The sequence below is a fragment of the Crocodylus siamensis genome, chromosome 2, assembly GCF_052110815.1.
Source record: "Crocodylus siamensis isolate JL-2025a chromosome 2, ASM5211081v1, whole genome shotgun sequence".
Taxonomy (NCBI): Eukaryota; Metazoa; Chordata; order Crocodylia; family Crocodylidae; genus Crocodylus; species Crocodylus siamensis.
This window is the reverse complement of record NC_143396.1, coordinates 80088712-80103266: the sequence shown is the minus strand read 5'-3', so window position 1 is coordinate 80103266 and position 14555 is coordinate 80088712. Positions and strand designations below refer to the sequence as shown.

General features: G+C 41.0%; 1 protein-coding gene across 5 annotated transcripts in view; it reads left to right on the top strand.

The window, feature by feature from the left end:
* The first annotated feature begins 845 nt into the window (after nucleotides 1-845).
* PALLD (palladin, cytoskeletal associated protein) overlaps nucleotides 846-14555 on the top strand; it is a 340183-nt gene continuing 326473 nt past the window's right edge. For 3 of the 5 annotated variants that reach the window (XM_090036231.1, XM_090036229.1, XM_090036230.1), the window contains exons 1-2: nucleotides 848-991; nucleotides 4428-5480. In XM_090036231.1, coding sequence (XP_089892357.1) covers nucleotides 4429-5480 — 1052 coding nt within the window. In that variant the 5' untranslated portion in view covers nucleotides 848-991; nucleotide 4428. Of the gene's footprint in view, nucleotides 992-4427; nucleotides 5481-14555 lie in introns of all 5 variants that reach the window. The other 2 variants (XM_090036232.1, XM_090036228.1) reach the window with 2 other exon arrangements.

Sequence of the window (14555 nt, the reverse complement as noted above, 5' to 3'; positions counted from 1 at the left end):
CCCTGGCCCCATGTGCCAGGTCACACCCAGCTCAGGCCCTGGCCTGGCCACACATGGTGGATTGGCCCTGACCCTGCCCCTTCATGCACTGGATCAAGCTCCTGCTCTGGCCCTGACCTCCACCCCATGTACCAGGCTGCACCCATTATCCTGTATGTGTCAGATCAGGCCTGCCACTTGGTCCCTGGCCCTGCACGTGCCAGCCATATCCTATATACAGGATATCTGGCCCATGGGGCTTAGAAATTTGATGGGAAGAGGAGTCATGGCAGTGTTACTTGCCACTACCAGCTATCACCAAATTTTTGGACTCCTAGGTAGCACCAGAGGCTGAACCACATGATTCCATAAATCAGATCTGGCCTGTGGTTAAGCACCCCTGCATTAGAAGATTTTAATGGAATGAGAACTATTGACTTAGCCTACAAATATTTTAACTAGAGAAGCTGATTCCTTTTGATTTAAGGTTGCAGGAAAAAAAACAAAAATATTAAGATAAAACTCCTTATAAGGAAGTCATTTTTTCCATATTAAAATTGCATGCTGCATTGTACTGTGTATTTCTGGTGAATGGAGGCACCTTGATTGTAAACAAGGGCTACATTTTAAGATTTCTGAATACTGTAAAAAAGCAATCTGAAATTCTGTCTTCAATAGAACAAAAATGGAGGCTTTCAATGCTTAAGTTCCTTGAATTTCTAAGGACCTAGTGACAGAACGTGTTGTCGCTTCCAGGCCAAACGTCCCTTCTGCTGGAATTCTGAAACATGAGTTCAGCTACCAAATATAGATGAGTGGGGTAAGAATTACACAGTCACGGAAGACAGATGTAACTCACAGGCCACAGTTGCCTCGATGCTTACTGCGGACCAAGCAATCTTTAGTGAATAGCTAAAGCAACTTTCAACCTTCTTAGACAAAGAAGAAAAGAACAGCCTTATCTGAAATAAATTATATTTGATATTCTTCAAACTGGCCTAACATTCATAAGGTCTGTAATATATTTGTTTGCAAAATTTAATTTATAGTGTTTGGGAGAGGGATAACAGCAAAGGGTTTCAAGAACCTTAATTTTTTTTTCTTGCTTGTTTCTACAACATTATTAGACATTTTCCTTATATTGTTACTCTTTGAAATTGCTTGATTTTGTTGTTTTTCTCTTAAACAGCAAAATATTTTTTGTTTGTGTAGTTTTCCCAAATTTTCAGATACTTGTATTTGTCCACTTATTATTTTTCTTTTTATTTCAGTGAGGAAATAAAAGTATTTTTTCCCATGCTAACCTACAGTAACTGGATGTTTAAATATGATAAAGTATTCTTATATCTTCTAAAACTATGAAAATGATTGTCCCTATAGGAATATCACAGATTATAATAGCAGTCTTCCGTGTTAATGCTTAGAATATCTACAATAGTTTATATGAGAAAAAACTGACCCACAGAAATAGTTTGTGCTTAAATAAAGCTAAAAAGTCTAAATAACATATATGTAAAATTTTATTTTTGCTTTTAAAATTATATAGTACATTGTTCTATCATTACTCATTAGAAAGATGTGCAAAGCAGTGTTATAAATATGCTCTAGTCTAACCAGGAGAAGCCAAAAATAGCATTAGATATTTCTAATTATGATCTTATATGCTACTTGATATGATTACTGTTATTTTAACTTTACTTAACTGTGATTTAAATAAGCCAGTTATTCTATAGGGCACTTTGGATTCCCTGGAGGAGAGTTACATTAAAATGGAAGTTGAAAATGTCTTCAGATCAAAATTTTCAAACCTGGATACCTAATTTGAAATCTATATCCATATTTAGGCACCAAATAAGTAGCCAGATTTTTCAGAAGTGCTGGGTACTTGTAATTTTTACTGATATGACTTACTTTTGGATATCCAGCTGCTTTGTCTCTGTTTAACCAGATCCTCAAATGTGAAGTTTGAGAATTATGTTAAATATATGTAAACCATTCTTGGTACATAAATCAGATGCAAAATGATATAAAGGTCAAATAGCTGTAGCAGGTCTGCCAGTTTACAATATTTGTATTTTAATATAAACTTAATATTTGCAGTCATGGCAAGGGGCAATGAGCTGAATGCGGCTCTGATTTACATCCCACTGAAGCAACAGAACACCATGTGGTGACAAACAATATGTAACCTTGAGGATGTGAGCATGAATTGGAAGGAGTTGGAGAATTAACCAGATTTAGCCAAGACATAGTTATGAAGCAGAGTGCATTTAAAAGCAATGAATTATCCTTCTAGCAAAAGAGCATATTTATACATTTTTATGCAAGGTTTTAAAAAAATAACTGTCCTGGAGACACAAATGCTACTAATTTAACCCTTGCTATCCTGGCCTATATCCAGGTGCCTTAACAGCTGAGCCTCAGGACCAACTGTTAGCCTTGCTTCTCAGGTTAATTTTGTAAAGTGCAAAGATGTATTTGGTTATATATATCTACTTTTTTAGATTTTGTAACAATTCATTGCCATGGTTGTTTGATGCAAACAGGAGCAAAGGGAATCTCTTTGATCTAATTGCAGTAAAGACTAAGCCTATGGACTCAGTCTATAAAAACTCTGCTTCATTTTCCAAAATATAAAACACTTTGGTTTCCATATACTTCCCTTTTATGTGCTTGCTTGTAATTCATTGGCAGGACATACAGAGAGAGAAGAGATAGCAAGAGGTGCACATACTGGTCCAAGAATTCAAACAATCTATCAGTCAGTTAATGATTACATGCTGGGTTAGCCTCAGTGAGGTAACTAAAAGTAATTTGAGCTTGCACAAGCTGATGTAAAATACATCCGAGTGCATCACATGACTATCAAGCCATCTATCAGTCACTGAAAAATGCAATAGGACATACAGTGAAAATGCAAAGCTAAAACAATCTAATTTTAGAAAATTAAACTCTCATGGAAAGAATTACAATAAAATGACGATAATCAAGGTTATTTTAAAATACTGTTTGCTTAATGATGATGTCAAACCTGTAATTATCATTCTTGGGACCAACTTGTCACCAAAGTAGCATCCAGGAATTCAAACACATTTGAACACTTGGAGTTTTCTGTGGATCTTTCCACCTAGGAGAAATACAAGTTTTCTTCCTCCTGAACAAAACAAGCAGGGAATGAGATCTGACAGAGAATATCATTCTCCTTAAAAAATGCTGTGGAAAAATTGAGGGGTATATGGAAACTTCTGTACCTTGTACGAATACTTTTCTGGTGCTGGGTGGTACATGAAAAATATGAATAATACTCTTCTGGAGTAGTGTACAATATCTACAATGAATGGTTATCTGATATCCCATTTAGAGAAATTATCAATATTTGGGATCATGCCACTGAAACAGGCAAGTTCCAACAGGGATGAAAGAAGGGATAATAGGTAAACAGGTATCAGACAGGAAATACTATTATAATAATAGTAATAAACATACAGTTAATCAAAAGAAAAAGCATGTAAATTCTAATCAAGGATATTCTAGGAACATCCTAAGCTCAGAGATCCAAATATGAATATAATTGGCTTAAGCCAGCACAGTATTCACTTGTTGTGATTTGGCTTCACAGTACACTATGAGTTATAATGATATTCTATGGGGAAAGGGGTGCAGGTATAAGGATTCTTCAATATTAAGTGCAAAACCTCTCTAGGTGCAGTATATACGTATACACACATACCATCAGCACCTTGTGTGGGATACTTGAATAAATGAAACAAAAAGTCCAGAATTAACTCTTTTTATTTACTACAACCAATGGATAACAAACAAATGAAAACCATGCAAAGAAAATATTAAATCTCATTATATATATTCTGCCATGCAGAATTTGGACATCACTGCTAGGATTGTATTTTACTAAGTCAGTGGTACACCCAGCACAACCACCACCCACCCTACTGAGCAGGCTAAAAACTTCCCAAGATGGACATAGTATCTGCCCATCACTCCACAAGGAATATTCAAGTCACACTCTGAAAAGTTCCCTCTTAGTAGAAGGAGATTAATTCCCTCCTAGTAGAAACATAAACCTAAACACACAACTGTGGAATGGGTAAGCATTATCAGAAAGAAATGAATCACTTAGCGGAGAAGCTAAGTTTGCTTAGGAAAAGAGCATTTGCAAATTTGAAATCTGGTTACATGCAGGTAACATAGTTCTGAAATATTTCGTTTTTACGTAAACTCTTGGTTCAGGATCAGGCTTGTTCTAAAATGAAATAAATGATCATGATACCCACAGTCCTTGCATTGCGAGATCTAATTCCCACCCATCCCCTGCAACTCCAGGTTTCATATCCAGTTATTTGTAAGTAAAGAACCTGCAGTTAAATGAAAAGAGCATGTACCTAAGGTGTTCACTTTTTTATGGGAATTTTATTCATTTTTTCTTCCAGAATGCAAGACAGAAGCTGTGAGCAAACAGTGCCTCTATCTTTAATGCTGAAGGAGGCTTACTCTTCAGAGAAAAGATCCCATGAGGGATACTCTGTAAACACATCAGAGGCTTCTTCATCCCATGACACTTTTTATGATTCCCTATCAGACATGCATGATGGAGAATTTTCAAATGAGCTTTCTGCTTTTCTCAGCCAGGAGGAAATAAATAAGAGCCTTGACCTAGCCCGGGAAGCTATTGCTAATTCTAAGAAAGAGGATCAAAATACAGAACAGGAGTTCACTCATTATTTTAACACTTCACTTCCAATCTCATCAGAAAATGCATCTTCTAGGGAGACCAAAGTGCATGAACAAGAAGCTTTAGGGAGGCCTCAAATAAGGAGCCCAATTTCACTGTCAATTACACCTCAAACTTTTCAAGAGCAACTGATACAGCAATCACCCATGTCACCTCGTACAGCAAGCAGTTTTTTTTCTGGGAAGGAAGCAAACATCTCACCCTTGTTACCAGCTAGTCCCAGTTTTATTCGGAGTCTCAAAAATTCACAGAAATGTGGTCCAAGTCTGCAAAAGACAAGTTCAAAGTCCAAATCAGTGCTCCAAGGAGATGCTCCTTTCAAGAGCAAGTTGTGTGACAAGGCTGCCACATTCATTGAAGAACTTTCTTCCATATTTAGAGAAGCCGCAAAGACAAGAGGCAGGAGTCCTGATGGGGACTCCTCTTCCCCAGACAGTGGATACCTGTCACCTAAAAAGAAACAGTTGGCCATGATGAATGCCACAGTGAGCCAGATCCCTGGTGAAACATATGAAAAGAGTAAATCGGAGATAGAGTTATCTGGTGAACATCAAAATGGAGAGCCCTTCCATGAGAAAAAAAATGTCACCCAGCAGAATGAAACTGTCTTACACCACCAGCTCAGCAATGTAGGGGGTCAGAAGTCTTCAGCTCCTCGATTTATCCAGAAACTCAAAAGCCAGGAAGTTGCTGAAGGAACCAAGGTGCTGTTGTCTTGCCGAGTCGCTGGAAATCCAATACCTCATGTCAGGTAAGCATTTGGTTTTATTACAGTGCTCATAAACAATGGTTGTCATCTTCTAACTTTATTTCTGGGAAGCAGTATTGCCAGGGGCCTACCATTTGCATAGTATAGTTTATAAAATGATCAGATATTCCCATTTCTTTAGATTTGTTGCTGTAACCTACACCTGTATTAATTTCTTTGCCTTCATTTGTATAGTGGAGCACTGGGGTGTGCCTCCTCCTGTAAGGGAGCTAGCAGCCTGCATGGCTGTTTGCAGGTGGTGCAGGGAGCTAATGAGAAGCTCACCTGACTGGAAGAAGGCTCAGCCTGGAGCTATATGGCTAGGGACAGAAGTTACACACAAACCAGTTTAAGTGATCAGAAACTGGTTTAAACCTGTAACGTAACAGAATTTTAGTGCACATAAACCACTTTCAAAATTACCAAAACTGGTTTAAGATAAACCTGGTTGGATGTAGTATCAGACTTAACTGATTTGGGTCAAACCATTTTATGGAACTTCTGTCCCAGATCCCTTCCTGGTTCAAGTTAACTCACAGTCTCCCAGCATCCCAAGATGCTTTGCAGCTATGATGCCGGCTCCACTGGAGCAGGGACTGCCTCACCCCTCTGCTCCTTAACCTGCTTTCTGCTTGTGTCTGCCAGCCCATAGGGATGGTGGGGGGCAAGGGAACAGACCTCCAGTCCCCCTAGCCAGGGTCTGCACAGCACATGGTGGGAGGGAAAGCCCCTCTGGTGGGGGCTTTTCAGACCCTGGCAGCCCTCTCCCCTCCCAGCTGCTTCAGTGGCTGCCACAGGAGGGATCCAGGAGCAAGGACCTCTGGCCTGGGTGCCCTACCCCCAAACCCTCCTCCCACTCGTCTAAAGTAGATTTGAAACCAGATGCATGGGAAGAGGGGATTTGAACCAGCTCAGTGTTCAAATGACCAAACTACAGGTTACAAGTTGTCCAGCCCCATCTCCAGCTCTCCCATGTAGTAGTTTTGTTTCCATGAAACCAGTCTGGAAAAATACACACTTAAAAGCATGCTTAATCTAAACTCACCACTGAAACAAGGGTACCTTGCAGACATGTGCAACTGAATCACTCCCCTAGCTCAAACCTGCACATTGAATTAGTCAGACTCACCTGATGAAAAAAGACTAGTGATGTTGCAGATAAAGAAAAAAAGCATTATTTGGTTTGGGCTGAGTGAGTTAATTTGACTATTTACAAATGACTGATGCATGCAGTCAAGGTAATCATGCATTTTTAAGGATTTTGCATGTATTTCTATAAATTTTTAAAAGGAAAAATACTCCTATGTTAACTTCAGCTTGAAGAAGGCAAATTAAAGCTTCAGTACCCAAGTTACATTCTAAGAGTGTCAACCCAAGTATATTTCATTACTAATCACAAAAGTGCTTCATTCACTTAGTTAATTCTAAGTAAACATGATAGGTGGGGGCTGTTGGCTGATAGCATACTATAGGAAAGTTAGTTGCCAGCAAGATAGCAAAAAGGAGTTTGGAGTGGGGAGTAGAGACTCCAATCTGTTACCTGTCTTCCTTGACCTTATCCTGCATAACTATACTAATGCAACCTGTAATGTAAATTGGTAAAGTAACTATTTTATACATGTGGGAGACCCCAAGTAAGTTTCAAAACTACAAATAATGTTCTGTCAACTGTAGATACAGTTATAGCAGTGGCTGTATTGGAGTAGTTTAGAAAAGTCCCTTTCTAAGTCTAATTCAACTCAGGCAAGTTTAAAATACGATGTAGGTTTCACTGTTAGCAGGCAGGGCAAACCCATCACTGGTATCAAAGCTGGCTTGTGAACAGGTTACTAATAAGTCTCGGCTCCCCCTGCTGACTGTTTAGCTGCTTTTCCAGTAGCAGACAAGAAAATAGGAAGATTCATAGATTAACAGCATAGATTCTTTTTTCTACTTTGTAAACACCAATATTGAAAAAACACTGATGTCTAAAAAGTTTAAGCTGGGGCAAAGTTGTTTCTTAACTGTTTGACAGTGTTCTTTTCTAAGATAAATGAAAATTATAAGCTATTTTCCCCAGGTCATATACACAGCCATAAGCCTTACCTTTTTTAGTAAAACTAGGTAGGTCAAACAGGCCTTATAACCTGGCCTTTCAAAGTATGGAAAATTAACAAAACACTCACATTGTTAAAAACATTTAAACTAAATATGCTGACATTAACGAGGCAGGCTAATTTACCACTTCCCTTTTTGTTGGATGTCAGTCCTGAAACTTTATCAGCATGTTGTCTCTTTAAACCAATGGTTCCCAACCTTTTTTTTCCTGCACCCCGCTGCTGGGAGCGGAGTGTGGCAGCAGCAGCAGCCCAGGGACAGGGGAGCTCCCAGCTCATGGTGCAGCTCCTCTTTTCTGTGCGGCACCGTCAGTATTGTCCCCACAACCTTCATTTGAGTCATGAGCCACGGTTGAGAACCACTGCTTTAGACAGACTTATGGGCGTAGGGACTATAGGCAAAAATCAAACAACAGGGAGAATTAGGCACCTTCAAAGAGCAATTCTGAGAGCCTGGATACAGAGTGAGGAGGCTCCAAGAACTAGCAGATAGGAAACAAAGTACTCTCTGAGCTTAAGCACCTAATTCAGAGCTGCATTTGAGACCCAGAAGGCAGGCTCATCTTCTAAGGTAAACAGCTCACTGAGCAGGATGTGGAGGGAGTGTGGAAGTCAGCCAAGAGAATTTATTCCTTGTAGTGAATACCAGAGACAAAAAAACAATAAATAAAACACACTGATAAGTAACAGTGAAATATAAAGTGAGGAATTATTATTATAAATAGAAATATGCCATAACCTTGTTCTTTGGGTAAATCTGATATCTTTTATTAAACCAGCTTAAATAGTTGGGCAAACTCTTAGCACGTTTTCAGGTTTAAATACCCTTCATCAGGCTGAGGAAGCGTCTGCAGTTGGTATGTGCTCTTCCTAGAAGAGCTCTTCCTGGAAGAGTATATACCAATTGCAGATGCCTCCTCAGCCTGACGGAGGGTATTTAAACACGAAAACTTGCTAAGAAGAATTTCTCCACCTACTTGAGTTCGTCTAATAAAAGATATCAGATTTACCCAAAGAACTTTGCCAGCCTATGTCCTTAGACCAACACGGCTACAACCTACACCACCATAACCTCATTGGAATGTCTTCAACAGTGGAAAAAGGAACCATCCAGAAAAATATAAGAAACCTTATAGAAGGGGAAATTCCTTGATTTTACAGATGCATTTCCTTGAAAGGCTTCTAACAATATTTTATGTCTAAGTAAAAACTTAGATTGGACACATTCGTAAATGCCCTCAACAAAAAAGACGGTCAGATCAAAGAAGTTATCTTGAAACACATTTTTCACTCCATTGCAACATGCTATTTTTCATAAAAGCATTTCAGAATGGCTGTACTTCCTTAAATTGAATAGCAAATGAGAATGAATTGTGTAAAAAAAAAGGCAAGTGTTAAAAGGCAGGGAATTGTGGAAAAGTTAGAAGCCAGAGTCTTTTTAATCAAGCCAGACATATTATTAAAAATTAGCAATCAAATTGTAGAGTGGGGCTGTCCAAGCTTTAAGTGGCTGAGGGCCACAAGGCAGTGTTGGCTGTGCCATGAGAGCACCCCTTCCACCATACCACACTGCACTGCCACCATCAGCTCCCCAGCTTTGCAGGTGTTGCTGTGGCACACTACCCACTGATACAAAGGAAGGAAGCAAAAGCCAGAGGAGGGAGGAGAAACTCAGACACCTCAACTACTTCTGTGGCTTGAGCAATAGTGAGGGCAGTGGCCGGGTGGGAGCCCAGAGGCTTCAAAGTAACCCTTTGCCAGGCGCATGCAGCATGCAGACTATAAGCTGGACAGCCCCATTGCAGGCAATGCAAGTGTACCATAAATGAAATGCATAATATTCCTTATTCATATTTTTATTATTCCAGTTTATAGAACAGAAGTATAAGCACTGATCTAAATGATTGGAACACAGCCTCTAGTTATATCATAGCAATGGGTCACTGTTGTTACTTTGTCTGTCAGAAGAGAGAGGCAGTATTCTTGTATTTCTGTGCCCCTGGCTGCAGAAACATGCATGTAAAACACAGCATTGGGAAGATGTGTTCAAAAACTTAATTTTTTAATAGTATATTTACATTCCTATTAGAATCATTACAGATGTTGTGCTTATCCAGTTAGTGATATGTTAAACCTGCCCTGCAAGGGATACCAGCTAGGGTCTGCCTGGCAGCGGCAAAGCAGCCCCTGCCTGGCTTTTCCCCTTCTCCTCGCTTGAGCAGAGAAGTGGGGGGACACAGCCAGATGGTGGCACACTGAGGTTCAGGGGGGAGAGGGGATTTAAACCCCTCTCCCTTCATTCTTCTCAGCCTGCCAGCCTGGCCAGCATCTGGCCACACACCCCCACCTCTCCGCTTGAGCATGGAGCAAGGGAAAAGACTGAGGAGCTGCTCCACCCCCTGCTCCACCCCTGTCAGGTAGGCTCCAATTGGGGTTTACAGCCAGGTTTCCCACCCCCTTCTCAGCCAGCTGGAGCAGTGATAGTACTCCAGGCTTGTGAGCTGAAGGGTGGGGTCAGCCCTGCCCCACTGGATCAGACAGCAGAGCCCAGGGCGATAAATCATCCTAGGATGCTGCAGGACTGTGAGTTAACTTGAACTGGGAAGGAATCTGGAACAGAAGTTCCATAAACTGGTTTGACCTAAATCAGTTAAGTCTGATACTACATCTAACCAGGTTTATCTTAAACAGGTTCCAGTCATTGTGTTTATGGTTTAAGTGCACTGAACCATATGTGTTCTGTTACAGGTTTAAGCCAGTTTCTGATCACTTAAGTTTATGCGTAACTTCTGTCCCTAGCCTAGAAGACATTTTTAAAATGTCAGTGCTGTTCCAGGACAAGGCATTGAGAAGAAAATTAACTGCATTTTTCTCCAGCTCCTTTAATATCAACAATGAAGTGGTGATTTAAGAAAATAAATATATTGTGATATGTACCCCACCAAGGAATAACAATTTCAATCTGATGCCAATCATTTTTTTTCCCAGTGGCCTTATTGTAATCATATTCATTTTGCTGAAGAGGTCACTCTATCATTACACAAGCAAAAAGAATTTGTACTATCTAGTTTTCTTTAGTGAACAACACCAGAGGGCACTACAAAGCTCTTTCACTATATGTATTCTTAACGCACATTTCAGAATGAACCATGATTATTCAGTGAGTTCAGTCAGTGTTGTCAGAGACAGGCCAATTCAAAAATATGAATTGTCCAGATGGTTTGGATCTGGACTCATAAGCTAGGGATGGAAATTATACAAAACCAGTATAAGTGATCAGAAACTGGTTCAAATCTGTAACACAAAAGAAGTTCAGTGTACATAAACTGCTTTCAAAATAGTTGAAACTAATAAACTAATAAACCTAGATGGATGTAGTATCAGTCTTAACTGATTTAGGTTAAACTTCTATTGAACTTCTGTCCCAAATCCCCTCCAGATTCAAGTTAAGTCACAGTCCTCCAGCATCCCAGGATGCTTTGCAACTCCCCTGCAACCCCTCTCCCCCCACCCCACACACACACACACACTCCCCGGAGTGAACAAGCTAGCCTTGGCCCAAGCTGTCTTCTCCAGCCAAGCATGGAGGTATGCTCTAGCACCCCTCAGCTTGTGGTCTGGGCCACTGCTGGCATGTAGCTACATTTCCAGGATAAGAAGTGAATGTCTGTTCACTTGCTTATCAGTTCAATCTATGCAGCTAGACTAACCTGTGAAGATTGAATCGATTCAGCCTCGGGCCTTTTGACTGTCTATACTTAACCATAGTCCCCAGATTTTTAAGTATCTATTTTAAATGGATTTGCCAAGACTGTTATACTCGGGTAAGATTACCTAATATTAATAAAACTTAGTTCACTGAGAGTCTTCAAAGAACTGTACAATGTACATAGAGGAATCTTTTCACCTTTACCTTCACATTCTTCCTTGTCAGCAAGATTCAGATACTGACCTACTTCTCACTCTGTGTATAGTGAGTATACTTTCCCATTCATAGGTCTGTTCTCACCTATGTGCTAGAAAGTGGGGATATGCTATGAAATACCAGCAATTTGTCATAAGCAGTGGTATAATTAGAATAGAGCAACTGGTGTAACCACCCCAGGTATCAATTTAGGCAAGAGGTGAAAAAAAATGGCTGTTACTGGCAAGCATGAAAACACACCAGTGGTTCAGCAGCAGCTGGAAGTTACCACTGCCCCTGTGCCCCAGGCACCCAGCTGCATTGCTACACTGCTAATCATGAACATAAACTTTTAGGTGGGACTGTGTTGAATTGCACAAAATTAGAAAAAAAGGTGCACACTGGTAAATTCAACTGAAAAGTGACTAGAATTCCTAAATCTTTTTTTGAATCTGTGCACAGGTCCATGATAGCTCAGGCCAGGCCAGGGCAGTTCTTCATAAGTACAGAACTGCATTTCTAAATGCCCAAGGGACTTTAAGATTGAACTTCTTAGTTTTAGGAACGTTTAGGGTAGGCAACTGCTGAGTCAGCATATTGGGATCGCAGTTTTGGATTTAAGCAGACTTCAGGTACCCAAATATCTTTTTGTGGACTTGTTCTTCAGTCATATCAGGTCAGAATTGTGCAAAAAGCCTGCTCAGCTCAGACAATGGGACTTTGTGTAGCTACAGAGGAAGAGCTCATTAAAGGATTAAGACTTTAGGCACCTCAACAAGTGGTCTATTTTTCTAAGGTGCTGAATGCCTATCAACTTTCTCATTTCAATGGCGCTGGGAGAGGTTCAGAATTTCTGTGTTTCAAGCTGAATATTTAGGTGCTTTAGGACAAGTATAAAGCAAGGCTTGAACTCATACCTTTCAAGTCATTCCAAGATGCTTTAACTGCTCTGATAACTACACCCTGCTAAAGCCCTGGAAAATCAGGTCTTTAAAAGAGAGTAAGCAGGCAAAGTTACAGTTCCTGCAAAAGACAGACAGGGTTCTTTGGGTAAATCTGATACCTTTTATTAGACGGACTAAAATAGTTGGGAAAATTCTTCTTTGCAAGCTTTCAGATATAAACACCTTTCTTCAGCCAGAGGACATGTTTACCCAAAGAACCTTGTCTGGCTATGTCCTTAGACCAGCAGAGCTACAACCAACAGCTCCTCCAAAATGCACACAGCCTCTCTGGGTGCTAACATTTATGGATGTTTTGCCTTTAGGTTTAATATATAGGTTATTCATTATATATAAACTATATCTAAGATACAAGTATCTACAAACTGTATTTTTTCCTCATTTCAAGCCCACGATGTACCTGACTCCAGCTGACACTTTTGATATCTTTGAATTTTGCCATCTAGTTTTCAAAGATATGCTCAGAGCATACAACAGTAGATAAGTAGAATACTGTTAGGCACTGTACCTGAGTAGCCTCTACTAGCTTGATCTTTGTTCCTTACATGGCCCTTCAAATTAGGCAGTATATAACATTGCTTTCTAGAACTGTGAGATTCATCCAAGTCTAACAGCTATTTGGGCTAGTGTGGTGAAGGCGTCTTAGCCAATACATGAGAGAATGATGTGGTTAGCATCACATCCAGCCACCGTTGATTCCCCAGCCTAAATGATCAGGTTCTCATTTACATCTGGGCCAGCCTTTGACATGAGCCCAGAGTGGGGTTTAAACACAACCTCTAGAGAGGTAACAGGACAGCATAAATACTTTACCGCCACACCCTGCTAGAATTCAGGAAAATCAGGCCTTTAAATCCAGGGTGTCAAACTTATGGCCAGCAGGACACCAGTCCCAAGCTTCAAACTGGTGGCCTTCCAAGGAAGTCCATGCTGTGGCAACAGCAGCAGCAGTAGCCAAATGCAGGAACTTTGAGCTGCCACAATGTAGTAGCAACAGCAGGTCAGGTGCAGATCACACTGCAGCAGCAGCTACAGACTCTGAGTTCCCGGGGCAGGTAAGACTCCTCTGGCACTCAGTGGTCCCCCTGTTCTCTGGCAGAGTTTTGCCCATGGCACAAAGCTTATTAGACATCCTGCTCATAAGCTACCTAAATATAGCAGAGAATAACTTGAGACTTGCCTATCATGAGTATATACATGAATATCATCTTCTACTCAATGGGTGCATCTACACAAGATGCTTTACTCCACAGTAGAGCAAATTACTGGGTGTCTATGTGACCTGCTTCATTGCCATAGTGGTGAGCTATGTCACCACAGCTCTTTGCTATAGTGACTTAACATAAGCAGGCACGAACTGCAACGCCAACGCTACTGTGCAGTAGGCCTGTGGGAAGCAGCTAGTATTCACTTTGGACTCAGATTCAGCCAATTCGGGGGACAGTGATTACATTCAGTGATTTGAATCACTGTCCCAAATCAATTCAGCCAAATCTGATTAGGAGATTCGGCTGTTGCCAAATCAGCTTAATCTCTGAATCGAACAGGTCCCATCCCCCCCACTCTCCCAGCCCTGTCAATGGATGCCCTGCCTGGCCCCAGCTCTTAAAAAAAAAAAACGAACCTCAAACTCACCAGCTCCTGCCAGGCAGGGGTGTGATCCCCACTGTCCCCCACTGCCCCATGCTATGGGGAGGCTCTGCCATGAGCCCCCAGAAACCCCAACAGCCGCTGCAGCAGCTGGGAAGTCCAGGGCTGTAAAAAACTTTTTTTTTTTTAAGAGCCAGGAGCTGGGTCCAGGTGGGACAGCCATGGGGGTGGGCTAGGAGAGCAAGTGGGGGTCGGGAGGTTCTCAAGGGGCCTGGTGGGGGTCTCCCCATGGTCCCCTTCGCCTTCCTCCAGCCTCTCACCCCTGCCCCCTACTTACCAGCATGGAGTCCAGGTCCAGCTCCCTGCAGCAGCAAGTGGGGACTGCCCAAATCTCTGAAGGTCTCCAAATCTTTTTTAAAATTGATTCAGAGAGCTTTTAATCAATTTGGACTTTTTTATTGGTCTTCTGACTTGATTCAGAGATTCAGCTGCCAAATCAGGCTGAATCTCCTCCAAATTGAATCTG